Source organism: Equus przewalskii, chromosome 2 (genome assembly GCF_037783145.1).
Source record: "Equus przewalskii isolate Varuska chromosome 2, EquPr2, whole genome shotgun sequence".
Classification (NCBI taxonomy): Eukaryota; Metazoa; Chordata; class Mammalia; order Perissodactyla; family Equidae; genus Equus; species Equus przewalskii.
In genome coordinates this window covers 27,353,654-27,379,099 of record NC_091832.1, presented here as the reverse complement: position 1 = coordinate 27,379,099, position 25,446 = coordinate 27,353,654, and the positions used below count along the sequence as shown (strand labels likewise).

Sequence of the window (25,446 nt, the reverse complement as noted above, 5' to 3'; positions counted from 1 at the left end):
ATTCCCAGCACCCTTAGCGAATTTCTAACTCCCTAACTGCGCATGGCACGGCGCAGGCGCAATGGTCATTTCTTGACTTCCGCGCGCTTCAGTAGCTATAAATACGGATGCCGGGGGACCAGTCGGTCTTTTGGGAGAGGGCTAACGCTGCACTGTGGACTTGTTTGGTGAGTGTTTCTACCCGGGTGGTTCGTCTGCACTTGATCTGCTATCCTGGGTCCGCCGACCAGACTTCCTGTGGGCGTCTTACAACTTGCAAGGATTCGCTTCAGCGGCGTCCTGCAAGCTAACTTTCCCCTGCAATGGGGGTGGGCCGCCGAGGCCGCGCGAGCCGCGGGGCTGGGCCGTCCCCGAGGGCTGCTAGCGCGGGAACGCGGAGGCCTGCAGGGCTGCTACTGCGTGCCGACAGCTAAACGCTCAGCCCCCTTCTCGCTATTCCCTGTTGCGCCGTTTGTTAACCTTACGTCCTAGGAGGCGCGTTGGCCGCCTCAGTGCAGTGTCCGCAGGACATTCCTGACGCCCATGCGAGTTTCAGAGTTCTGATTTCGAAACGGACGGTTCTTGATGCTGCTGCCACTTGTTTTAACGATTTGGGGTAACCCCGACCCCAGATGGTCGGTTAAAAAATGCATGAGCTATAATTGCCGTATCAACGGTTCTGCATTTACCGTTTCTTTGGCAGCGTGCTAATGGCTTGTTGGGCTTTCTGGATATGTTTGGGGTACCTGGCTGAAAGTTAATTCAGATTACTGATGTGTGGCTGCTGGTTGGCCTTGAACTTGACTTTCGTTGACACTTCGGGAGTTTAGGATCCATCTCTACATGGATGTCCCTGGGAAGTCGCTATCAGCTGGATGAAATTAATTCCTAGCACGGTAGTCTAAGTAAAATGTTGTAACCAACGTGGATACCCCGGGAGGTCACTCTCCCCGGGCTCTGTCCAGGTGGCGTAGGGGAGCATAGGGCTCCGCCCCGTGATGTACAGTCCTTTTCCACAACGTTGGAGATGAAGCCGGGCCTTGAGTCTGCGCCTGCATATTCCTACAGCTTCTCAGAGTCCTGTGGACCATGACTGAGGAGACAAACCATGCAGGAAACAGCTCTAGAGCACCGCACCTGGATCTAAGTAGATCCGGAGTGAAAGAAAAATTTGCTTTGATCGGTTCTACGGTACTGCTGGATTAAGCTTTTACCTACCTTGTTTTGCAGTGTTTGCTCAAGATTCCAAATGATTTGAGGTGAGTAAAACTACGGGTTGCTTTTGGCTCATCAGTGTTTGCCTGTCAGTATTTTGCGTAAAACATTTAACCATTCTGAGTTTAGTTCCTTTCGCGAACATGATGCTACTGTTCGATACATTGTTACATCTTTAATTCTCGTGTGATGAGGAAGATTTCTACTTTGCAAATGAAAAAACTGACCGTTTCGGTGTCATAGCCAAGGTCAGGTAGCACAACTTGCGCATGAGCCATATAACGTGTGTCTCCTCCATGTGTGTAAAGAAGGTAAGAGTTCAGTATCATGGACAATCCTTTCCACCATAGAGGAGATCAAGTTGCGCATATGCATATTCCTACAATGAATAACGGGTTCAGTAGATGAACCATGAAATAGTCTCAGATCTACATGTGTAGTATGGGATGAAATCTCTTAAATGTTTTGAGGGGTAATAATGCTGTTTAATCAGGCGTTCCAACGTGGATACCCCGGGAGGTCACTCTCCCCGGGCTCTGTCCAGGTGGCGTAGGGGAGCATAGGGCTCCGCCCCGTGATGTACAGTCCTTTTCCACAACGTTGGAGATGAAGCCGGGCCTTGAGTCTGCGCCTGCATATTCCTACAGCTTCTCAGAGTCCTGTGGACCATGACTGAGGAGACAAACCATGCAGGAAACATCTACTATACAATTTGCAGTTTAAGTAAGATGGTAAATATGAGTCTAATCCTCTATTTTTTTTTTTTTTTTCCATTTTCATTCAGGAGAGAAGAACCTCACCACCAAACTTTGGCAGAGAGACTTGGTAAAGTGATTAATATACTATTTTTGGAAGATAAGGTGGACAATATGAAAATCTTATAATCTTGGATGCATTTGACTCCTTTTAAAAACTGCCCTTTAGATTAAATCAAAGGGGAACGGGAGGTTAAAAGTGCAAATTCTAATGTGTAGCCCTAAAACCAAACCTTCAGAACTGGTAGAGTAATAGTATGTTCCATTGGCCAGGTGCCCACAAAAATTTATGAAGAGTTCCAGAAGACACTGAGTATGGGCAGATCTGTTATGACTATGGTCCTTTGGCCTAGGAGGCCCAGAGACCATAAGACCCATTCAGAATGCCTGTGAGTTGAAAACTTACCATAATGACACTAAGATACTACATCGCCTTTTTTACCCTTCTCTAGTAAACTGGATTTTCTAACTATTAAACCTGAACAGAAAGCAGAACTTAGATGCCTTTCATTTAAGAAATCCATATCCGTTTGTAATGTTTTTATAAACTATAATAAAGATGATTATGCATATTTGTGTGCTTCGTTTTTATGTGGAAATGTGATCGCTGGCAGCTAAAAAGCATTCTATGGCTGGAATTGCTTGTTAGAAAAAATACTACAGTTGATGCCTGATTGGTTCTCTTTAGCTTAGTATTGTCACTTGTTTAGTGTTGGGAAAATGCATATTCTGACTCACTGTTACATAGGGCCCATGTAATAGCTCCTTGGGTAAATCTCGTTTTCATTATAGTCAGATAGCTAGTTAAATTCAAATGTGGGAAATGGTTAAGGCACTGGTCTCTAATGAATTTAGGTGTGTTCTCAGATGATACCATAGGCCGCTGGACGTGGCTTTTGAATGATAGATCCAAGTTCCTAATTGGACCAGTCTGTCTTCAGTTTCTCATAATGTAGTACAGGCAAATTGACGTTAACAACTACATGATTTGGTTCAAATGTTAAGACACAGCTGTTAATACTAAAGCCTCTGCGATCTGTAAGTGGTACACCTGGGCCTGAAGATTTGTCAGGCTACCTGTGAATGATGTATGAGTCACAATGGAACCCTTGTCAAGCCCATGTACAAGCTGCCAGCATTAGAGGGAAACGAGGCCCTGAAGGATGGGGACTAGTAGGGAACCACCTAGAAGGTAAGAGTGGTTTCTGAGTTGGGCTATGAGTGAATTTCACAAGATAGGGTGAGTAAACTCCTGAAGCCATTGGAGCCGGGTTTAAGGGAATGGGGGGTTATTGGATCATGGCCCAAACTGCCATGGGGGATGGCCAGGTGGACAGTCTGAAAGGCAGTATTCAGGGCAAGAGGATAAGGGTGCTGAGAACTAGTGAGTACGGAACAGCCATGATTACGGACAATAACTCTGGAAGATGTTGGGTGTTTTGACAGGAGTACAGTGAGGCCTAAGGTCATCTGCCTGAACTGGTAGCAACACTTGTAATGCTTATCTGTGCCAGGCACTGCTCTAAGCATTTGTGGTGTTAATCTCCGCAATTTGGGTACCTATTAATCTAATCCACTTTCAAGTGGGAAAATCCAGGAACAGAAAGGCTAGATAATTGCCCACATCCGTAACTAGGAAGCGGAGCCTCTACAAATGCATCAAACCCCTGCAGACTTGGCGGAGGGAGCCGGATGCAAGGCAGGATCCTGTTTCTCTCCCCAGGACCACCTCTGTCCAGCTCTCATTTTGGTATTATTACCAAGTACTGTCTTGGTAGAGAAGATGCTCAGTAAAATGAATAGTGTTTTTTCCTTACAGCCAGAGGATTTATAGGGTTTTTGGTATAAATTATCAGGTAGAGCTGGGTAGCTGATGCTGGGCAGGAAATATTTCTCATGGTGTCCAACTGTAGCTAAAGCAAAGATGTCAGGCTGTATTCTAGGTCCCGCTGTGTTTTCCTCAAGCTTCAGCTTGCCACTTAACCTCCCTGTAGACCTCCAGACTATTCTGGTCTTTTTCTGCATATCGACAGTCTTTGTTAAGTCAGAGTCAAGACTGCCTGGGTTTGAATTCTGATAAAACCACTTGCTGTTCATGTGACCTTGTGCAAGCCACTTAACCTCTGCCTCAATTTCTTCATCCCTAGAATGGGGATGATGGGATGATAAAAGTACCTACATCTTGGGGTTCTAGTAAGAATTAAGTGAGTTAATATTTGTAAAAAGCTGCTTACAGTCTCAATGAGTACAATGAGTTTAAAATTCTCTAACTTCCCACGCAAACAGCTAGGGATATAGTATCGAGTATTACTGAATAAAGTCTACCACCATTTGTCCACTAGTAAACCAGGCTTATCTCACTGAGAGCCACCCCCTGCCTTTCCAAGAGAGAAAAGGAAAGATTTCAGGGGTTAGTAGCTTGCCCAAGATCACCTAATTAGTAAGTAACAGTATTTGAATCTAACTCCAAGACCATGTGATACACTATTAGCCTTGAAGAAGGCTGTGGGGTGGAGTCTGCATACGTTATTTCATCTAATATCCCATGCACCTTTGTAAAGTAGGCAGTCTCTTTGTGCCCATTTTGCAGATGAGGAAATTGAAGTTGGAGGATTTGAGGAACTTGCCCACGTTACACAGCCAGTAATTGATAGAGCGTGAGTCTGAGCAAGGCATTGACTATAGAACCTGTGCTCGCATGTCGCACCTCGAAAAATATTTCCGCCTAGTTTAAACCGCAGAACTCTTGTTTTAAGCTAATGGAGTAACCACTGCACTGTAAGAACTCAGTCTCAGTTGTAATGAATTATAAACCTGCTATGTGCATAGCTTTACTTGACTCTGGAAAATGTCTAAGTGGAGATGAGTATAGTCCTAGGGAGCGAGAGCCCTTCCCTGGCCATGCCTCCCTCTTTCCCCCTTTTCTTTGTGCATGTCTTTCCCTCAGATGGATGGAACCCACATCTTTATGCTAGTACTTGATATTTGGTGAGGATTTGCCATGTGCTTGGCATTCGTTAATCCTTACAACAGCCCTATGGAGTGCAAGGACTTGTATTAAATCCTTATAATAGAGGAGGAAGACAATCAAGGTTAGATTATTTGCCGAAGGTCACACAGTGGGAATTGAAGGTCTGTGTCTCTAGACCCTGAACTCGCAACCTCCATCCTCACTTCCCATTCCCCTAAGTATATAGCATGGCTTCTCTCCCAGGCAGGACCAGCACCTTGAGCATTCCATCATGATAATTAGCATTCTGATGTGATTATTTTTCAGGTGATAGTCATCTAACCTACTAGTTGGGGAATCCTCAAGGAATAGGACCCTATGTGTAAACTCAGTACCTAGTACTATGCCTGATACATAGCAAACACTGGTTGACGACTCCATTTTTCTGTGTTCTAATTCCTTGATTTCTGCTTTGATCTTTATTATTTATTTCTTCTGTTTACTTTGAGTTTAGTTCCTCTTTTCCTAGTTTCCCAAAACAGAAGCTGAGGTCATTGATTTGAGACCTTTCTTTTTTTCTAATATAGGCGTTTAGTGGAATAGGTTCCTTTTTGATTTCATCTTTGACCTGTGGGCTACTTAAAAAGTGTTCGTTTTTAAATGTTTAGGAGTTTTCCAAAGGTCTTTCTGTCATTGGTATCTACTTTAATTCCACTGTGGTCAAAGAATATACTTTGTGTGACTTGAATCCTTTTAAATTTACTGAGACTCGTTCTGTGACCTGGAATATGGTCTGTTTTGGTAAATGTTTCACGCGCACTCGAAAAGAATGTGTGTTGTACTGTTATTTGAAAAAAGAAAAGTGAAGTGTTCTATAAAATGTCAGTTAGTTCTAATTGATTGAAAGTGTTCAAGTCTACTGTATCCTTGCTGGTTTTCTGCCTACATGTTCTCTCAGTTATTGAGAATGGGGTATTGAAATCTCCAGCTGTAGTTGTGGATTTGTCTATTTCTCCTACAAGTTCATCAGTTTTTGCTTCATGTATTTTGAAGTTCTGTTATTAGTTGCGTATATGTTTAGGATTCTGCATTTTGATTGACTCCTTTATCATTACCTTTTTTATCTCAATAATATTCTTTGCTGTGAAATCTACTGTCTCCTATTAATAATAGCCACTCCAGCTTTCTTTTACTGGTGTTACCACAGTATGCCTTTTCCCTCCCTTTACTTTTAACTTATTTGTATATTTATATAAAGTGCACTTCTTGCAGGCAGTGTATAGTTGTGTTGTTTTTTTAAATTTATTATGACAATCTCTGCCTTTTAATTGGAGTGTTTAGATCTTGTTTGCTTTTATATGATTAATTTGCTTAGTTTTGAGTCTTCTCATTTTGATATATGTTTTCTGTTTGTCTCATCTATTCTGTGTTCCTTTTGTCCTCTTTTTCTGCCTTTTTTTAAAAAATTGAGTATCTTTTTCTGATTCCATCTTATCTTTGTTGGCTTACTAGCCATAACTTTGTTTTATTTTGTGGTTGCTTTAGAATTTGGTACATATCTTTAACTTAGCAGAGTTTACCTTTGATTGATACTGTATCACTTCACTTACTGTGGTACAGAAATCTTACATTTCTCACCCCAGTCTTTGTTATTGTATTTTATTTCTATATGTGTTACAAAACCCATAATACATTATTTTTATTTAAACACGCAATTAGAAAAAATCTTTTTTTTTTTTTTACCAAGGAAGATTAGCCCTGAGCTAACATCTGTGCCCATCTTCCTCTACTTTCTGTGTGGGACGCCTACCACAGCATGGCTTGCCAAGCGGTGCCATGTCCGCACCTGGGATCCGAACTGGGAACCCTGGGCCGCCAAAGCGGAACGTGCGCTTAGCTGGCTGAGCCACCGGGCCAGCCCCAAAAAATCTTTCATAGTTATTCATGCAGTTAAATTTCCAGTGCTTTTCATTCCTTTGTGTAGATCCAAATTCTCATCTGGTATCACTTTTCTCTGCCCAAAAATCTTCCTTTAACATTTCTTTTACTATGGGTCTGCTGGTGATTTTTGTGTCTGTGTGTGTGATTAATTCTTTCAGCTTTTGTATGTCTGAAAATACTTAATTTCACTTTCATTTTTGAAAGATGTTTTTGCGGGATATACTTTACTAGATATAATTTTGCTGGAGTACTTGAGAGTTGTTGCTCCACTGTCATCTTGTTTGCATTGTATCCTTTGTTCCTCTGTTGTATCCTTACCTTCTTCCTCTGTACATAACATCTTTTTTCTGACTGCTTTTAAGATTTTCTATTATTGGTTTTGATGGGTTTGATTTTGATGGACTTGCACTTGGAGTTCCTTGAGCTTCTTGGATTTTGTATTAGTCAGGGTTCTCCAGAGAAACAGAACCGATAGAATGTATGTGTGTAGATAGATAGATATTTATTTTAAAGAACTGGTTCACATGGTTGTGGGGGCTGGCAAGTCTGAAATCTGTAGGGCAGGTTGGCAGGCTGGAAATCCCAGATTATGCAGTCTTGAACCCAGAGACAACCTTGGCAGAATTCCTTCTCTTAAAGCCTTGAACTGACTGGATGAGGCCCACCCACATTATAAAGGATAATCTGCTTTCCTCAAAGTCTACTGATTTGGGCTGGCCCAGTGTCACAGCGGTTAAGTTCACCCCTTCCGCTTCAGCGGCCCAGAATTCACCAGTTCAGATCCCAGGTGCAGACCTATGCACCACTTGCCAGGCTGTGCTGTGATAGGCATCCCATGTATAAAGTAGAGGAAGATGGGCGTGGATGTTAGCTCAGGGCCCAGTCTTCCTCAGCAAAAAAGAGGAGAATTGGCAGTGGATGTTAGCTCAGGGCTAATCTTCCTCAAAAAAAAAAAAAAAAAAAGTCTACTGATTTAAATGTTATGGTATCTAAAAAATACCTTCACAGCAACATCTAGACTGGTATTTGACCAAACAGCTGGGCACCAAAGCCTAGCCAAGTTGATGCAAATTAACCACCACAGATGTGTAGGTTCATAGTTTGGACATTTTTAAGCCATTATTTCTTCATACGTTTTCTGTCCCCAGCTCCTCCTTGTTTTCAGTGTCTCTAATTACATGTATATTTGGCCAATTAAAGTTATTCCATGGCTCACTGATGCTAAATTCACTTTTTTAAAATTCTTTTTTCTCTCTGTGTTTCATTTGGGGTAGTTTCTATTGCTATGCCTTAAAGTTCACAAATCATTGCTTTTGCAGTATCTAATCTATTGTTAATCCCATCCAGTGTATTTGTCTTCTTAGATATTATCTTCTTCAGTGTATTTGTCTTCTTAGATATTGTCAAGAAGTTCACTTTGGGTCTCTTTATATCTTCCATGTGTCTACTTAACTTTTGAACATATGGGATACAGTTATAATAACTTTTAATGTCTTTCTATTTCTATCTGTGTCAGTTCTGGGTCAGGTTCAATTGACAGTTCACCTTACTGTGGTTTGTGTTCAACAAATAAAACAATGATAGAGTGTGAAACAAAATAGATATTTAGGTTCAGAGAAGGAAAAGGTAAGTGGGGCCAAGGAAGGCTTCACAGAGATGAGGACTGAATTGAGCCTTAAAATATATCAAGGTTTCAGCTGGGTAGGAAGGCACCTGGGAGGGAGAACAGCCTAGACAGAGTTGAGAAGGTAGGAATGAGGATGGATGGGGGCCTTCAGAGTACAGCACAGAGGCTAAGGGGGAAATGGGAAATCAACAAGTTGGTACATTTACCACCTGGTGCTCCAAGCACAGCACTGAAGAAATATATAAGCAGGGCAAGGTCTCACAGCCATGATTTAGAGAGACTAACCTGGGGATGTAGGTGGAATGAAATGGAGGGGAAGGGATGAGAGGTGGGAGCAGAGGCCAGGAGGATGGTGCATTAGACCAGAGGGGCGGAAATAGAAAAATGAAGAGGAGAGGAGAGGGAAGAGTCGGAAAAGTTAAGATCTGAATCTATACTTCTCAGAGAATCTTAACCTTGGCTTGAAGGCAGAAGTTGGAGTCCAGATTATGGGAAACGAGTTTTATTTTGGGTGTTGGGTCTTCGGGGTAGTGGCATAGGACTGAAAGGTAGAGGTCAGAACCAGACGAGAAGAACTGCCCTCTCAGTTAAAAGGTGATGGCTTAGCCCTGAATGAGAGTTCTGGTCCCCTTTTACCACTTGGATGATGACCCCAGAGGACTTGCTTAACCTCTTGGAACCTCATTTTTCTCGTTTTCCAAATGTCATGAGGGTTTTGTGATGAACAAATAAGCTAATGGACACGGACAGATGTGTTTCTGTGGTTCACAAAGGGTTTTACGAAATAGGTGATGATAATCATTTTACAATTACTTTAAGTCACGTGAATGAATAAGATCTTGGAGGAAGACAGCAGAGAGAGATCAGAGACCCCAGGGGTAAAACTTGGAGAAATTTCACAGGATATCATCCAAAAGAGAAGTCCATGATGGAGGCAGAGGTAAACTTGGAGAGGTAAGAGACCCTGGAGATGGACAGTGCTTTGGGGTGGGCTTTGCGTAGTCGAAGAAATTCAGTTGGTAAACACTCATCAAAAGTGTCCGTCTAGAGTTGAGGTATGATAGAATGACTTTCAGAGTCACAATCAATATGAAATGGAGAAAATACCCTCAGCAGAGCTCACTGCCCTGACATGGGGAACCTCCAGACATAATCAGATGCCCTGAAGGTCACCTCGGGGAACACCTGAAATCCTCAAGGACTGTTCGAATCCATCCTGAAGAAGGAGTGTGTTAACAGGAGAGGGTAGTCTGCTTGGTGCCTATTTTCCATCACCAGCTGGCAACCCCAATTCACACCCTTATCTTCCTCTTTTTTTCTTTCTCCCCAAATCCCCCCAGTAGATAGTTGTATATTTTTAGTCGTGGATCCTTCTAGTTGTGGCATGTGGGACACCGCCTCAGCGTGGCCTGATGAGCAGTGCCATGTCTGCGCCCAGGATCCAAAACGGTGAAACTCTGGGCTGCCAAAGCGGAGTGTGGGAACCCAACCACTCGGCCCCGACCGGCCCCCCTTATCTTCTTTCTTATCTGATCTCCCTCGCTCCTGTTCCCCCAACTCCTAGTTTCCCTTTCCCCAAGTCCGTTCTCCATTTTGTTTAATAAAAATCTGTTATGTCACTCACGTGCTCAGATCCCTTCCAGAGTTCCCATTGCCTCAGGATAGAGGCGGGATTCCTTAGGCACACAGGATCCTGCTGCCATGGTCTGTCCCTCTCCAGTTCTCTCCCCTGACATTCCCACAGGCACCCTCTGCTCCGGTCAAACCTTGGCAGTTTCCCGTAACCACCCCGGGCTTTCGTTGCTTCCTGTCATTGCAAGGGGTGCTTCTCCTAGGCTGCCCTGCCCTCTTAGACTTAACTTGAAAGCCTTTCTTAAGCCTCAGGCTGAGCCAGATGTCCCTGTGCGTACCCTTGTCAGAGCCCTGTGTAGTTGTTGATAGTCTGATTTCTCATCTTTCTCTTGAGAGCAGGGAAGATCATTATCTCTTTCCTCCGTACAGTCTCTTCCACACAAGACTTTCCCCCAAAATACCTCGATTTCAAGCAGTCTTTCTGGTTGTCAGTCCACTTGTCCCTGTTTGGAGTCTCCAAAATACACACCCAGTACACCCGGGCGAGGATGGAGAGAGCCTGGTCAGGAGCTCCCCAGCCAGAGCGCGCCACTTGCACTTCCCGGGGCGGCCGCCAGGGGCCGCCGGGCTCTTTGTTTTCCTTTCTGGCCCGGGGTCGGGGCCGGAGGCCTGCAGAGCGCATGCTCTGGGGCAGTTCGCGGCCGGGCCGGCGAGCGGAGGAGTTCCTTGTGGCCGACCTGCAGCGAGGTAGGTCGCCGCCGTCACGGGCGGAGGGTCCGGGCGGAGGGCGGCGCGCGGGACGGCCACCGTCGGCGCGCGGGCGTCCGCGGCGGACCGGGGCTTGTTGCCCGCGCGCCCCAGCGGCGCGCGGGGCCGGCCGCACGTGAAGCCGGGCGGCAGGAAGGCGCGGGTGGGGGCGCGTGTGGCCCCGGCCCCGGGGCGCTCGGGCGCTGGCCGGGCCCCGCCTCGCCCGAGCGAGGGCCGCGCGGCCCCTCCGCCGCCGTGCCTGTCATGCCCGGCCCGCGGCGCCCGCGCAGGCGGGAGATTCAAACGGCCGGAGCGCGGCCGGCTGCGGTGCGCGCGGCCGCCGTGACCTCGCCGACCGCGGTGCGCAGAGCCGCGCTCCTCGCGGGCCGGGGCGGGCGCCCTGGCGGGGCTGCCTCTCCAAAACGGGAGAAGCGATTGTGTCCAGCATTCGTTTGGAGAACGCGGATGGCACAGAGGGGAGGAATCCTGCCCGGCGCGGGTCTGCTTTAGGCGCTCCAGGGTAGGCTGGTGAGGGTCTGCGGCAGGGACAGAAATCTGAGCGCCCACATGCGCCAGGACGACGACTCTTGATCCGTTGGAGAGGTGTGCTGTGAACTCCGCGTCAACTCTTCTGTCTACACGTTCTCTACCGGCTGTCTCCTCCGTGCCGCGCTTGCAGGGCTGGGCTGCAGTGGTGAGAAGGGCCCCATGTGGCCTGTACGGAGCTCCCCGTCTCCTTGGGGAGACCCGTCTGGGGACACAATTACGGCTCACTGTGATCACCGAAGTATGCCCGTGGAGCAAGGGGCGCAGCTGCTGGCAAGTCATTCATTCATTAGATATTAATTGAGATGCTCCAACCAAGTGTGACTTGTGGGCCCTAGCAGAAGCTGAGGGTATGGAGTGATACGCAACTGGGAGGGGGTCACCCAACCCTGCCTGGGAGGGTCAGGGTTTTGCAGGTGAGGTGACTCTTGAACGGAGTTTTGAAGGAACATTGGAGTTATTCAGGCAGACCTGAGGTGGAGGGGTAAGGGTGCTCCAGGCGGGGAGCACAGCACGTACAAGGCATGAAGGATTAGGTGAGGGCTGTGGTCAAGGCTACCACAGGGGTTTGCATCTGGAGCACAGGGTACAAGGAGGGGAGTGTCAAGATGAGGCAGCTGGGGCTGGGTCTTGAAAGGTCTAGAATGCAAGACCAAGGAACACTGGGCCGGGCTGGGGGAGGCAAGGAAGGTTTTACCCAAGGGCCTGGGAATGGAGTCTGGAAAGATGACTTAGGAGTTCACCAGGCTCCTGTTGTGAAGACATCCCAAGAACAGGAATCCTGTTCTGCTTTGCACCTTCCTAGTTGGGTGCCCTTGGGCCCCCCTCCCAATCCCCCTGAGTCTTAGTTTCCTTACTTGTAAAATGACACAGGTATATGGTGAGGATTACTAACATCATGTATATTCTCTAAAGTAGTGATTCTAGCATCTGGTAGAAGTTGTAGCTCCTTTCCCCTGGGGAAAATGAACACACATAAGGCCAGGCACAGCTCTGTCTTTTGGGGGATCCCCCGGAAAGCATCCCTGGGGTGAAGTAACCAGCTCTGTGCCTGGCACACAGCAGGAGCTCAGCAAATGTTTCTTGACAGATGAGCCCCTCTCCTCCCTTTCCTCCTGGGGACCTGTCTCACAAAGAGATTCTTCAGCCTTGGTGTTTGGCAGCAAATCTCTGCCTCCTGACGTGGGGGTGGGAGGACAGCTGCTGTGGTCAGAGAGGACTCTGTCTCGCTTTGTAGAAATGAGGTCACAGAGGGTCACAGCAGGAATGCCAGGCCCCTGTTAGACTGTCTTGTCTGGTGTGCCTTCATTCACCAAACAGGAAACTGAAGCCCAGAGGGGAGGGCAGAGCTCCAGCCCTGATCTGGGATTTCTTCCCACCCCTGTGTGGCCTGGGCTGCCTTCCACTGAGCCTCTTATCTATAAAACCAGGGTGATCATGCTTACCTCAGAGGGCAGGTGTGAGCATTCTGGGAGAGGCTGGCACGCCACAGGTGCCTATTAGTGGAAGCTGATTCTGTATCTAACTTTTAGTTATTTGTGACTGTGTCTCTCTTACTCTTCTCCCAGACTATGAGCTCCAGAAAGATGGAAGCTATGTTTGTCTCTTAGGGGTTGAGGGGTGAGGACAAAAGAATACTACTTATTCCCAGCCCAGACGCTCACTGTCTGGTTAGGAAAACACACCCAGAGCAGCGAGAGAGGGCGTCTGTATAAAGGACTGATGTGTGCAGTGGAGGATACGCAGGGGGGTAATAGGCACAGGGTTCCACCTTTAGAAGGTGCCTTCTCATCGCCCTTCCTGCCTCCGGCATCGCTCACAACAGCACTGTGCAGTGCCTGGCGTTCTCCATTTGAGAGATGAAGATTCTCAAGCTCCAGGAGAACTCAGCTCTGTCGGACTCTAAAGCCAGTGCTCTCCGCACTGTAGCAGGGAGTTGTACCCAGTGTCCTTCCCCACGTGCTTCAGTGGCTCCATCACCCACCTGGCCCGTCCTCTCAGGCTGCCTCAGTGTCTCCTCTCTGGTCTCACCCTCTTCTCCTTCTCAGCTGGCTTCTGTCCTCTGCTGCTTGTGTTGGGCCAAGCTCATGGGGGATCTTGGGGAGGCCCACCGAGGCTGCCTCCACCCCTGCTGGATTGTGGCTTGCTTTTAGCCGACCTATTTATTTATTTTTAATCAATCAGATACACCTCAGTTCTGTTCCTGGCTCTCCTTTACTGGCTGTGTGAATTTAGGCAAGTAAATTTACGTCTCTGATCCTCAGTTCCCTTTACTGTGAAATAGGAGTGGTAGTGCCTTCTTTTTCAGCTTGTCAGAAGTAAAAGCTTGTTGGCATATAGAATATGGGAGTGGCCATTGCCCCAGAGAGGCTTATATGTTAAGGAGTAGATTGTTATGGTGGATAAACATGTAAATTAGAGTAATTATGATGCAAAAGTCTGTCCTGATTTCCCTGGAAGAGAATGATTCCTTTAGGATTCGGAAAGGGATCACAGGTGGTTTACCAGTGGAAGTGAGTCTGAGGACCAGTTCTTCCAGTAGGATAAGGGATGGGAAGATCCAGAGATGCAAGTGGAATGGAGAGAACAGTAAACAGCCTGAGATTGTGTGGGAAGAGAAAGGAGGATGTGACAGGTAAGGGACGAGGCCAAGTTATGTCAGTCCTGCACCTTGGAGGCCTCATACCAGGCTAAGAAATAGGGTCTTTATCTTCCAGACAGAGGGAACCACTGAGGAGTCTGAGCAAGGAAGCAGCTTGTTTCAGACTCGAGATTTAGAAAGATCATGAATGACTTGTAAAACGGGATGGGGGTGGAGCAGGAAGACCAGAGACAAGTTCCAGTCTTTTCTGGGCGGGGAAGGTAGGAGAGACAGTTCCCAGGCAGGCCGAGAGACCCGGGAGTGTGCGGAGGAAGTAGGCAAGGGCACCAGCTCTGAGTCTGGCCCACTTGGTTGAGACCTTGGTTTCCTCCTCTAATCTTGGGTGTGATACTTCACCTTTCTGAGCCTCAGTTTCCTCATCTGTAGAGTGGGATCAGTGTGGCCAGCTTGCAGTGAGATGCCCTAGAATGTTAGCCAAAACACAGGTGGCTAAGGAGATCTTCACTGGGTGGGTCCCAACCCACAGTAACACATTTTTTTGTTGGTGCCCCATGTTACCAACCATCTCATATTTATTTTTCTATCTCCACTCCAGGCCTTGCCTCCGGGTCAGCTTAGCATCAGTACCAGTGTGCTGATATCATTCTGTTTCCTGTTTTTTCACTTAACTTATTGTTGTAAGTGCTTTTCTATGCTACTTCACAGTGTCCCTCCCCGGCACAGCTGACTGCTACAAGTCATTTGGATGAACTGACGGGAGGTTTGCCTTTGGCAGGACAGAGCCCTGGACACAATGAACTGGCTGCCAGCCTGGCCAGGAGTACAAGCTGTCTACCTGAAACAAGGGCTACCTGTTATATCCCACACCCCCTGACCCACCCAGCCCTGCCTACTTAACATCCCCTCTTGGTTGGCTCCTAAGCACTTCAGACTTAATGAAAACACCTGGTAAAATGGAGCTCCAGGTCCCTCTCCTTTGTCCCACCGTGTTCTCCATCTCACTAAACGGAAGTCTACCATCCATCATTTAAACCAAAGCCTGGGAGTCCTTGTGTTTGGCCAAGCTCCCAGGGGGATCCTGATTCCTCACTCCCCACATCTAATCCCCTGGCAAATCGAGTCTGTCTCCTCAGTTGATCTGTTTTGTCTACTTTTCTCTGTTGCCTCAGACCAAATCGAGGCACACTCGTTTCTCACGTGGATGCCTGCTGTGGCCTCCTCTTCCAGTCCATTCCGTTTTCTTTACAGTAGGCAGAACAACAGTCGTTTCAAAATGCAAATTTGGTGAAGTCATTCTTAAAAGTTTTCTGTTTTCCTTTTAAGGCCTTGCGTGATCCAGCCCCTGCTCACCCTGTGCCATCTGACATCCTGCTCCAGCTGCAGTCGCACTGGCCTCCCCAGGTTCCTAAACACTGTTTCCTGGAACGCTTTTGTCCAGGTCTTCTCCTGCTGGCTTTCTCTTGTATTTCAGGTCTTACCTTAAATGTCACCTCCCTGACCACTCTCTTCCCCATCTCAGTTATTCTCTTTTTATTTTTTTTGTTGTAAAATATACATAACATAAAATTTACCATTTTGACATTTTTAAGTGTACAGTTCTGTGGCATTAAGCACGTTCACGTTGTTGTGTGACCCTAAGTTATTCTCTTATCATATCACCTTGCCTCTCCTTCACACAGTGCCATCTAATAATTTGGTGTTTTTTCTTTCCTACTAGAATGTCAGCTCCATGAGAACAGGGAGAGGGTTAGTCTCCTTAGTCCTTGCTACACCTGGCCCAAAGCCAAGCGGTGGTAATAGGCCCTCAGTAAATACTCGTGGAATGAATGGATAAATGCTGGTGTGTACCGAGTACTTACTGTGTGCTTAGCACTGCAGTCTTTCACAGACATTTCATTCAGTCTTGCCGGCAGCCCAGAGAAGTAGTCATGGCCTCCCTTTTTACAGACGAGGATACAGCTCAGAGAGGGTGAGGCTGCTGGCTAACCATGGTCACAAAAGCAGGGGCGAGCGAGCCACAGCTCTGGCAGGTGAATCCAGTTCCCTCTAATCCCCCAGAATGTGCGTTTTTAGTGTGGAAAGAGGGGTCTCAAAGAAGCAGTTTGGAAGGGTGGAGTCCCACCCCAGGAGACCAAAAGTTGGGTGAGGCTCAGAACTGCCACCTTCTCAGAGTCAGAGCTGGGCCAGTCACAACCTGTCGAAGTTCCACCTGCACAGGCGGGACAGGTTCTAGGCCTTTGGCTGCTTCCTCATCTTCAGTACTCTGGTCTCCTCCCTCGGGATAGTCAGCAGAAATGTGCCCAGAAATTCAGAGGCCACTGGCTGTGTGTTCATAGACCATAAAGTAGTGGGGACCTGGAGAGGCTGGGGCTCTAGGATCTACTGGAAGGAGCGGAGGAAGGAATGCGGGAGAGGGGTGCTGGTTTGGCCCACAGGTGAACCTGAGAAGGGCTCTTGGAGTTCTCATTCCATTTGTAGCCTTGGGTAGAGTCTCTGTCCCTTATCTATAAAATGGAGGAGAGGTGGGTTAGATTAGAGCTGTGCCTGAGCATTACCTGGGGCAGGCCCTCGATGTTATAACAACACCAGTATTAATTTATCGAACACTTTCTATGTAATTATTTCTATAGTATTAACTCATTTAATCCTACAACTCATAAAGGTGTAGAAACTATTATTATCCCCGTTTTACTGATGAGGAAACTGAATCATGAAGAGATTAAATGGCTTAGCCCAAGGTCAAACAGCTAGAAAGTAGCTGAGTCTAGCTTCGAGTTCCAGAGGCTGTGCTTTTAACTGCCCCGTGCTATACCATTTCTGCATCTGGATAACTCGAAAGTGCTCTGGCCCGAACCATCCATTCCAGAAGGATCACAGTCCAGAGTTTGTAAGCCCAGGGTTAGACAATGTGATTGTCTTTCACAACCTTCAAGACCAGGGCTCAAGAAAGATTTCTTTCCAGAGCTGCACGTGTGGAGGAAAAAGGCTTTGGACACAGTTTGGGCTGGATTGGAATTGAGAGAGCTGAGGAGAACATCTGTGTTCTCAGCAGCCTCGGGGGAGACATGGAGACCTGGGGGAGGTGGCTGCAGTTAGAGGAGGGGAGCACTCAGGGATGTCAGCTGCCCTGCATCATCCCAGGTCCTACACCCTTCTTGTCATCCATAGGTGACTTCCTTTCCCCCTTTTGTAACACCTGGTGTTTGTGTGTTCGTGTACATACGATATTTATCTCTTGTTGGACTGTTTAGGAAAGCCAGGTTCCTCCCAGGAGTGGCACTTTTGGATCAAAGGGCACAAATGGTCTGGTTTGGTTTTATTTAATGAAAATAGCTTCCTCTTTTTTTGGTCTGACAATAACAGTAATGCATCACCAGAATTACTAGTGGTTATCTCAGGATTGGGGGAGTTATGAGAGATACTTCACTTAATGTTGTTCTTCAAGGTTTTAATTTTTTACAATAAAATAAAAAATACATGTAATGCTCCTTGGTAAACACCTTAGGTAATATAGGAAGGTACAAAAAAAAGTAAAATTTGTCCATAATCCCATTTTCCAGAGGTTACCATTATTGATATTGTATGTATTTCTTCGCACATATTTGTCTACACATTTTTTTACATGTGTATGCATTTTTTTTCCCTGAAAAATGGGATGTTGGACTGCTTTTCAGTCTACTTATGTTATTTGGCAATGGTGAACATCTTCCTGTTCAATAAATAAATCTGCAAAAGCATCACTTAATGACTTCATACTGTTCTGTTGTGAATATACCGTATATTATCTAGCCAGTCCCTGAGCACATGGGTTGCTCCATTTTTTGTTGTTTTTGTGTTTTTTGAATGTTATGAAGAAAACAGCAGAGAATATTTGTAGAACTTAGTCTTTGGGTGTATCTATTATTCTGTTCTTGTTCTCAGATAAATTCTGAGAAGTCAAATTGCTGGGCAATTCTTGTCACCATATTTAGGGTTTTTTGATGAACATTGCCTAAATAGAGCAGGAAAAACGATTGCCATTTCTGACATGGAGTACTTGCCTGGGTTTTTCAGGACAGGAACATGCCACCCAAGCGTATAGCTAAGAGAAGGTCACCTCCAGAAGATGCCCTCCCCAAAAGCAAGAAGGCGAAGGGTAAGTTGGCCTTGGCATCTCTCTCGGTGTGAGTGGCCTCCTGGAGCCCCGGGAATCGGGGACTAGGCTCCTTCCTCCCTGACGTTTGAAGCTGAGGGGCCTGGAAGTATGGGAACTCCACCCAGCTGGAGGGTCTCCTGTAGCTCATTGAATCCCACCGTCTGGGGATCGTACAGGGGCAGAGACTTGTCTAAAAGCACTCAGGCAGTAATGCATTATGGTTAGGACCACTGACTTCCAGACTTGAGTTCAAGTCCTGGTTCTGCCACTTTCTAGCTGAGTCACTTTGGGCAAGACACTACCTTTGCTGAGCTTGGATTACCCCATTCATAAAATAGAAGCGAGAACAGCACCAGCCTCGCTGGGCTGTTGTGAGGAGACAGAGATCCTGCCCTGGTAGCATCTGAGGGAGGTGGCCGTGCTCTCCTCTCCGGGGACCCTGGAGGGAGACGGGGCGGAGAGAAGTCCACCCCCAGTCTGGGCCAGGGAACTGTGGACCCACACTCAGACAGTGTCTGTCTTTTGCAGACCCTCGTAACCAGGCAGTGAGGGCCGCTGCCTCCCGCCACGTTCCGGGCGCCCGCTCCTGCCGAGGTGCCTGCGGGCCGAGCCCTTCTGACCAGAAAACCCGACCGGGTGGCTCCCTGCCCAGGGCACCCTCTGCGCAGTCGCGGCAGCCCTGGGTGCCGTGGCCACACCCCCAGGGGGAGGGGCTGGAAGCCATTGGCTGTTCTGGGCTGCGGGCGGCCGTCATTGGCCAGCAGATGGCCCTATGCCGCCCACTGGTTGGCGCGTGCCTGTCCGCAAACCTGTGTCGGTCCTTATTCCTGCCTCTTCTGTTTAGTCGCCAGTCTGCTCCCTAATAGGAGCGGAGGGGCTCAGTGTGACTAGGTCCAGCAGTGAAGTCGCAGCCTGAGGATGGAGGCTAGAGACTGTTCTGACCCAGAGAGACTCCCTTGATTTCAGTGCAAACTCTAGTACTTATTAGCTCTATGACCCCGAGAACATTCCTTGACCTCTCTGAGCCTCTGTTCCCATTCCTATAAAACGACATCTTAAATATGGAAGGTCTGTAGGGTAATATGGAAGACTACAAAGCAATTTAACATTAGTAGAGTAAGCAGTCAGTAAAGGGTGGACATTACCTGAGCCCTCACTGTTGGCACCATGGCTCCTGACCAAAAACTTACAGCCAATCAGGACAACTATCTTGTGTCCCCACTGTTCTCTTCCCTTCCCCACCAAGATTCATTTCACAAGATCGATTGCCTCATTTTTTCCCTTTCCTCCCTCTCGTGTTAATACAGTGCTCAGTTTTCACAAAAACCTATGAGACGGGTACTGTTGCTATCTCCATTTTACAGATGAAGAAACTTAGTCTTAGAAAGGTCATACTAATGGTTTGTGGCAGAGCAGGGGCTTGAACCCAGGTCTGTGTGATCCCAGAACCCATGCAGTGCCCGCTCCTCTCTCCTGTCATCCTACACACTCAGGGACTGTCTTCTTCACCCCTCAGTCTCACATAGGTCCCACAGCACAGAACCCGGCTTGGTGCTGACGCTGGGCCAGGGCGATGTGGGCCAGCTGGGACTGGGCGAGAATGTGCTGGAAAGGAAGAAGCCAGCCCTGGTGGCCATTCCAGAGGATGTTGTGCAGGCCGAGGCTGGGGGCATGCACACTGTGTGTCTAAGCAAAAGTGGTCAGGTAGGTTTGGGGCAGGGGGGCACAGGATTGGACAGGGCCTGGGGTTGGGGGGCTTGCGGAAGGAGCTTTGAGCCACACATTCCTCTGTGTAGATGGAGGTGGCAAACTGAACAGGGAGTGGCCTAACCAAGAAGGGACTAAGAGGCCAGACCTTGCACTAATTGGGGCATCCTGGGCACAGGTCTACTCCTTCGGCTGCAATGATGAGGGTGCCCTGGGAAGGGACACATCAGTGGAGGGCTCAGAGATGGTCCCCGGGAAAGTGGAACTACAAGAGAAGGTGGTACAGGTGTCAGCAGGAGACAGTCACACAGCAGCCCTCACCGAGGATGGCCGTGTCTTCCTCTGGGGCTCCTTCCGGGTAAGACTGGGTCTGGAAGACTGCATGGGAGCTGGCAGGCAGAATTAACTGGTGGGGCCCCAAGGATAACCCATCTCCGCGCCCCTGTTGTACTTACTGGTGAGGAAATCAAGGCCCAGACCCAGGTCTCTGGTTTCTTCATCCAGGCCTGTCTACACCACTGGCTGTTTCCTTGAATCTGATGTTATGAAGTGTGTGTCTTGGGCAAGAGGTGGGTCAAGGATGCCTTTGGGCTGAGGCTGATCCAGGAAGCCTGCTGTCCTCACCCGTCTCCCTGCCTTCAACCCCGCCATGGCCCAGCCCTCTTCCACACTTCTCAGGGATTTGGGGGGAAAATTGTCACATCTCAGAATTTCCAAGACAGGAATGTAGTTTAAAAAGCAGATTCAGCATTAAAATTGTTTTGCTTCTTTGGTATTTAATTTATTTTGAAATGTCAAAAATGAAGGAATCCGATGAGCTATTTCCTCATCAGGGTTATTTTAAAATTTTTTTTATGGAAAATTTTAAACACATAAAAATAATCAGAATAATATATTGAAAACCTGTCTACTCACCTCAACAATTATCAACTTGTGGCCAAACTTGTTTCCTCTCCACTCCTGTCCACTCCCCAACTCCCCTTACTTTAATGCAAATCACAGACCACGTATGATTTCATTCATAAGTATTTCACTATGTGGCCTGGCTCCTGCCCACCCCTCTATCCCCATCTGCCACCAGTGCCCTTCACCAGACAGCTCTGCAGCTGCCCGCCAGCCTGTATCTGGCTGGTAAGGAGCAGGCAGGACTGGCTGGTGAGTGCTCTGCCCCTCCCTTCCAGGACAATAATGGTGTGATCGGGCTCTTGGAGCCCATGAAGAAGAGCATGGTGCCTGTGCAAGTGCAGCTGAGTATGCCTGTGGTGAAGGTGGCCTCAGGTGGGTCTGGGGGTACTCGCTCTGGACAGGAGTTGGAGAACCTTGTTTTGGGCCTTACAGACAAGCTCTGCATCCCTGCCTTCTTCTCACTCTCAGGAAATGACCACTTGGTGATGCTGACAGCTGATGGCGACCTCTACACTTTGGGCTGCGGGGAGCAGGGCCAGCTGGGCCGTGTACCTGAATTATTTGCTAATCGTGGTGGCCGGCAGGGCCTTGGTAGGTGGCTTAGGTCCCTCTGGCGGGGCAACTTGGCAAGCCACCCCCTGATGAAGGTCAAAGGCAGGAAGGATTCTCTTTGTGTGTTGAGGCTTACATCATATAGACCTGCGGTGGTAGTTAAGAACTCTGACTCTGGAGCCAGACCACCCTGGGCTTGAATCCTGGTTCTACCACCAACTGGCTATGGGACCCTGGACATAGTTTCCTCGTCTCTAAACCTACCTACCTGTAAACCTACCTCATTGGGTTCTTGTGAAGTTAAATGAGTTAACATAGAAGAATATCTGGCACATGGTAAGTTCCATGTAAATGTTACCTCTTATGGGTGTGGGAGTCTGAGTGAGGCACTTGGACTCTCTCAGCCTCAGTTTCCTCTTCTGTATAACAGGGAGAAGAGTCCCTGCCTAGCCTCCCTCCGAGGCCTGTACTAATGGAGGAAAACACAGGGCAGAGAGGAGAGGCCGTGTGTGTCTGCCACTGACCCTGGCCTCCTCTCTGCCTGCAGAACGACTCTTGGTCCCCAAGTGTGTGATGCTGAAGTCCAGGGGAAGCCGGGGCCACGTGAGGTTCCAGGATGCCTTCTGTGGCGCTTACTTCACCTTTGCCATCTCCCACGAGGGCCATGTATACGGCTTTGGCCTCTCCAACTACCATCAGCTTGGTGAGTCTCAAGCCCAGCATCCAGCATAGCCCAGAGTGACCTGGGTGCCAATCCTGACTCTACCACTCATTTGTTGTGTACCCTTGGTGGGGTCACCTAGCCCCTCACAGCCACAGTTTTGTCATGTATAAAGTGAGGCTGTCCGTACCCGGGTGGGGGTGGGGGTGCGGCTCACTGTGGGAGGGATGAAAGGACAGTTCCTCGGACACCCTCACCCCTGACAACTCTATCCTGGCCTCTTCCCCCAGGAACCCCAGGCACAGAATCTTGCTTTGTACCCCAGAACCTGACATCCTTCAAGAATTCCACCAAGTCCTGGGTGGGCTTCTCTGGTGGCCAGCACCATACAGTCTGCATGGATTCAGAAGGTGGGACCTTTGGGTTGGTGGTGGAGTGTTTGCTAGGCACAGACCTGGCCACACTCCTGAGACCATGGTCCTTGGAACCTGGGACTGCTCCAGGTGTGGCCAGATGTGGGTCCGTAAGGGTCACCCTTTTCCCCCAGAGTCCTGGTGCTCTTCCAAATATGAGTTCAGTGGGGGCCTATGGGGGTTCTCCCAGGCCTCCCCTGAAACTGGAAGAGACACTGCAGACCTCTTTCTCCACACCCTGGGGATGGGGACCAGCTCCCACCGATACAGGAACTCACCTGGCCTACCTGGAGCATGCCCTCTGCTACTCCTCATCTCTCTCCCTCCTCCCACAGGAAGAGCATACAGCCTGGGCCGGGCTGAGTATGGGCGGCTGGGCCTTGGGGAGGGTGCTGAGGAGAAGAGCATACCCACCCTCATCTCCAGGCTGCCTGCCGTCTCCTCAGTGGCTTGTGGGGCCTCTGTGGGGTATGCTGTGACCAAGGATGGTGAGTGGGGTTGCCCACACTCGGTCTGGTTGGGGCCTGGGGGTCGTGATTCTTACCCAACTGCCCAGCCAGCTCTGACATCTGTCATCAGATGTAGCTGAGATGCAGAGAGCAGTGTCTGTGATGACTTCACTTTTCTCCTGATTGTCAGAAGCTCTGGCTTTGATGAACATAAAATGAGTAAACAGATTATTTTAATAAAAGTGGTTTGTTCTGTAGAGGAGAAAAACAGCAAAGGGGCATATATCACTGAGGCCCAGACAGGCAGTAGGACTTGACCCCAGGTCTCCAGACCCCTAACTCAAGCTTCTCTTTATGTTTTCCACCATGGTGACCCCTTTATGTACAACCTAATATGGGCTAGCTTGCCAGGGAGTTGTAAGAGAAAGAAGGCTTAGTATTTGGGGTCCTGGCAAGCTCAGAAGAGGAGAGTGTGCACAGGTGGTTGCCAGAGCCTGAGTGGGTGAGTGGGACAGCGTGGAGGCTTTGAAAAGAAGTCTGGGGCTGGTGGAGATGCTGGATCTGGGATTATGTGGAAAAAGTTCCTGAGGAAATGAGGCATGTACTACACCTTGAAGGTTCAGTCCTTTACGATAAGCAAAGGAGGGCGTCCTGGGCACAGGACATCCAGAGCAGTCTCAAAACTTGCTGATCCTGGGAATGAAGGGGGCGGGGTGTAAGGGTTTGGGGAGTGGCCAGTCATATAGGGCCTTGAATGCCATGCCTAGGACCAGGGAGACGTCTTTGGCAGTGTGTAAGGACTGTGGTCTCTAGTTGATGAAACTCTTTTCTTACCCATCATCTCCTTGGCTTCTCCCATCTTCCCTGAACTCTCAGAGACTGGGACATTGCCAGGCTGCTACAGGCTGAGGCGAGAATTCATGCTGATGTCTTAGGCTTCTCACACTACAGAGAGATGGGGCTAGAGATCCTAGAGACAGCTGCCCAAATTTCTCTCCCTTGTAGGTCGTGTTTTTGCCTGGGGCATGGGCACCAACTACCAGCTGGGCACGGGGCAGGAGGAGGATGCCTGGAGCCCTGTGGAGATGACAGGCAAACAGCTGGAGAACCGTGTGGTCTTATCTGTGTCCAGTGGGGGCCAACACACAGTCTTACTAGTCAAGGACAAGGAGCAGAGCTGATGAAGCCTTGAGGGCCTGGCTCCCGGCCCCACCACCCTCCCTCCCGGAACAGGGAAGCCGTGACAACCACAGATTCCAGCAGGCCTCCCCCAGCCCCAAGGACTCTGTTATCTCCTGCCTTTTTCCCATCAGCAGAACAGAATCTTTTCCGTCTTTTTCTTCCTCCTGTCTGGAATCATCCTTGGACCTACAGGATAAAGAGGGGATGGAAGAGGGGAGAGAGTTTTATCAGAATGAACATTGCTCATGCCAGAGCTATGTGGTTAGACCTTTCCCCCCTCATTCCTACCTCCCATGGTCCTGGCCAACCCTGGTTTGCCTACCAAAAACCAAAACTTCCTCCCCTGGTTGTTTGGTGCCCACACTCTGAGAATCGGGGCTCCTACTCTAGTCATGTGCCACTCTTCTGTCCTTCACAGTCCACAGGCAGGCAAATGGTATAGTCATCAGACCCGGCTGTCATGGACCTGTGCCTGGGGGAAACTGGAGAAGGGGCAGGGCTACTCAGCCATGGGCAACCCCAAGCCAAATATTTGGCCCTGAACAGGTGCCCATGGAGCAAAAAAAAAAAGATCCTCCACTTGATCAAGAATAAAGCCAATCAGCCTTTCTCCCAGAAGCACAAAGCATTCTGCTCTTCAGGTATTACCTTCCTATCCATCCGTCCAACCTGCCTCACCTGCAGCCAAGGGCCTGAAATCTGGGAAGGAAGCCACACCTACAGGGCAGGACATGGTGGGGGAAAGAGAAGCGGGGTTTTATAAACAAACTTATAGCAATATTGATAGTGAAGGGAGGGAGGGGAAGAGGGTTGGAGGGGCAGAGGCTGGTCCCCAGAAGGGGAGGCAGCAGCTTGGACAGTGGCTGAGAAAATAGAAAACAGTTTTGATTTTTTTAAATGTAAAGTATTTTGGAGGGGAGAGTGAAATCTTTTAACACTTTGAATAAATTTAGAGTTTTATAAAACAGGCCATTTGTTTTCTGCACACTCCCTGCTCTTTTAAGGGAGCACCTGCTTGTGTTGGGAAGGGCAGACAAGCTACGCGTATGAACCTGGTCACGTCTACGACTTCAGTGATGTCAGGATGTCTTGGTGTGTGCCAGTCAGCTGTTGATGTTCAGCTGTCCATACAAATCCAAAAAGAGAAAAAAGTTGATTGATTTTTGCTTAGGTGTTTCTGTTTCAGGAATCACTGGATTTTTTTTTTTAATTATGTTGCATAATATGAAAAACACGGGGTGGGTCTTTTAATATTCTAATCCTAAACCAAGACCTTTAAGTACAGTACATCTCTAGAAATATACTAAGCTTGCTGTTGTATCATTTTCAACACCTGATGTAATTGATTAAACATGATTAGGTGCGCAGTAGCTCTTCAGACACCTTATGCATATTAATGTAGATTTTCACAGGCATTTGAGTAACCAAATCAGAGAACTGACCTGTCCACTATGGTGGTCTCTAGCTACATGTGGCTATCTACATTTAAATCAATTAAAATTTGTAA

The 25,446-nt window shown here is 48.2% G+C and overlaps 1 protein-coding gene and 2 non-coding genes across 31 annotated transcripts; all 3 read left to right on the top strand.

Annotated features, from left to right (window-relative positions):
• The first annotated feature begins 79 nt into the window (after positions 1-79).
• On the top strand, positions 80-24,907 carry RCC1 (regulator of chromosome condensation 1). Of its 29 annotated transcripts, XM_070610506.1 has the most exons (14): positions 90-167; positions 1,210-1,238; positions 1,979-2,019; positions 9,287-9,421; positions 17,988-18,069; positions 18,598-18,663; positions 19,586-19,773; positions 19,955-20,134; positions 20,958-21,054; positions 21,151-21,273; positions 21,782-21,937; positions 22,186-22,305; positions 22,644-22,796; positions 23,763-24,907. In XM_070610506.1, the coding sequence occupies exons 5-14, from the start codon at positions 17,997-17,999 to the stop codon at positions 23,936-23,938; spliced, it is 1,332 nt and encodes a 443-aa protein (XP_070466607.1). In that variant the 5' UTR covers positions 90-167; positions 1,210-1,238; positions 1,979-2,019; positions 9,287-9,421; positions 17,988-17,996; the 3' UTR covers positions 23,939-24,907. The 29 variants fall into 29 exon arrangements, with proteins under 29 accessions (XP_070466615.1, XP_008518361.1, XP_070466629.1 ...); XM_008520139.2 differs by lacking the exon at positions 9,287-9,421 and having other exon boundaries at positions 88-167; XM_070610512.1 differs by lacking the exon at positions 18,598-18,663 and having other exon boundaries at positions 93-167.
• On the top strand, positions 899-1,102 carry LOC139082129 (small nucleolar RNA SNORA73 family). The gene has a single exon (XR_011537859.1). It is a non-coding gene; the product is annotated as a small nucleolar RNA SNORA73 family (small nucleolar RNA).
• LOC139082128 (small nucleolar RNA SNORA73 family) lies at positions 1,693-1,896 on the top strand. The gene has a single exon (XR_011537858.1). It is a non-coding gene; the product is annotated as a small nucleolar RNA SNORA73 family (small nucleolar RNA).
• Positions 24,908-25,446: the final 539 nt, after the last annotated feature.

Excerpts from the sequence above, each read along its gene's own strand:
- RCC1 (XM_008520139.2), top strand. The coding sequence starts at position 17,997 with ATGCCACCCAAGCGTATAGCTAAGAGAAGGTCACCTCCAGAAGATGCC. Across the intron at positions 18,664-19,585 it reads GGGCGCCCGCTCCTGCCGAG|TCTCACATAGGTCCCACAGC; the intron begins GTGCCTGCGGGC and ends TTCACCCCTCAG. Across the intron at positions 20,135-20,957 it reads TCCTCTGGGGCTCCTTCCGG|GACAATAATGGTGTGATCGG; the intron begins GTAAGACTGGGT and ends CCTCCCTTCCAG.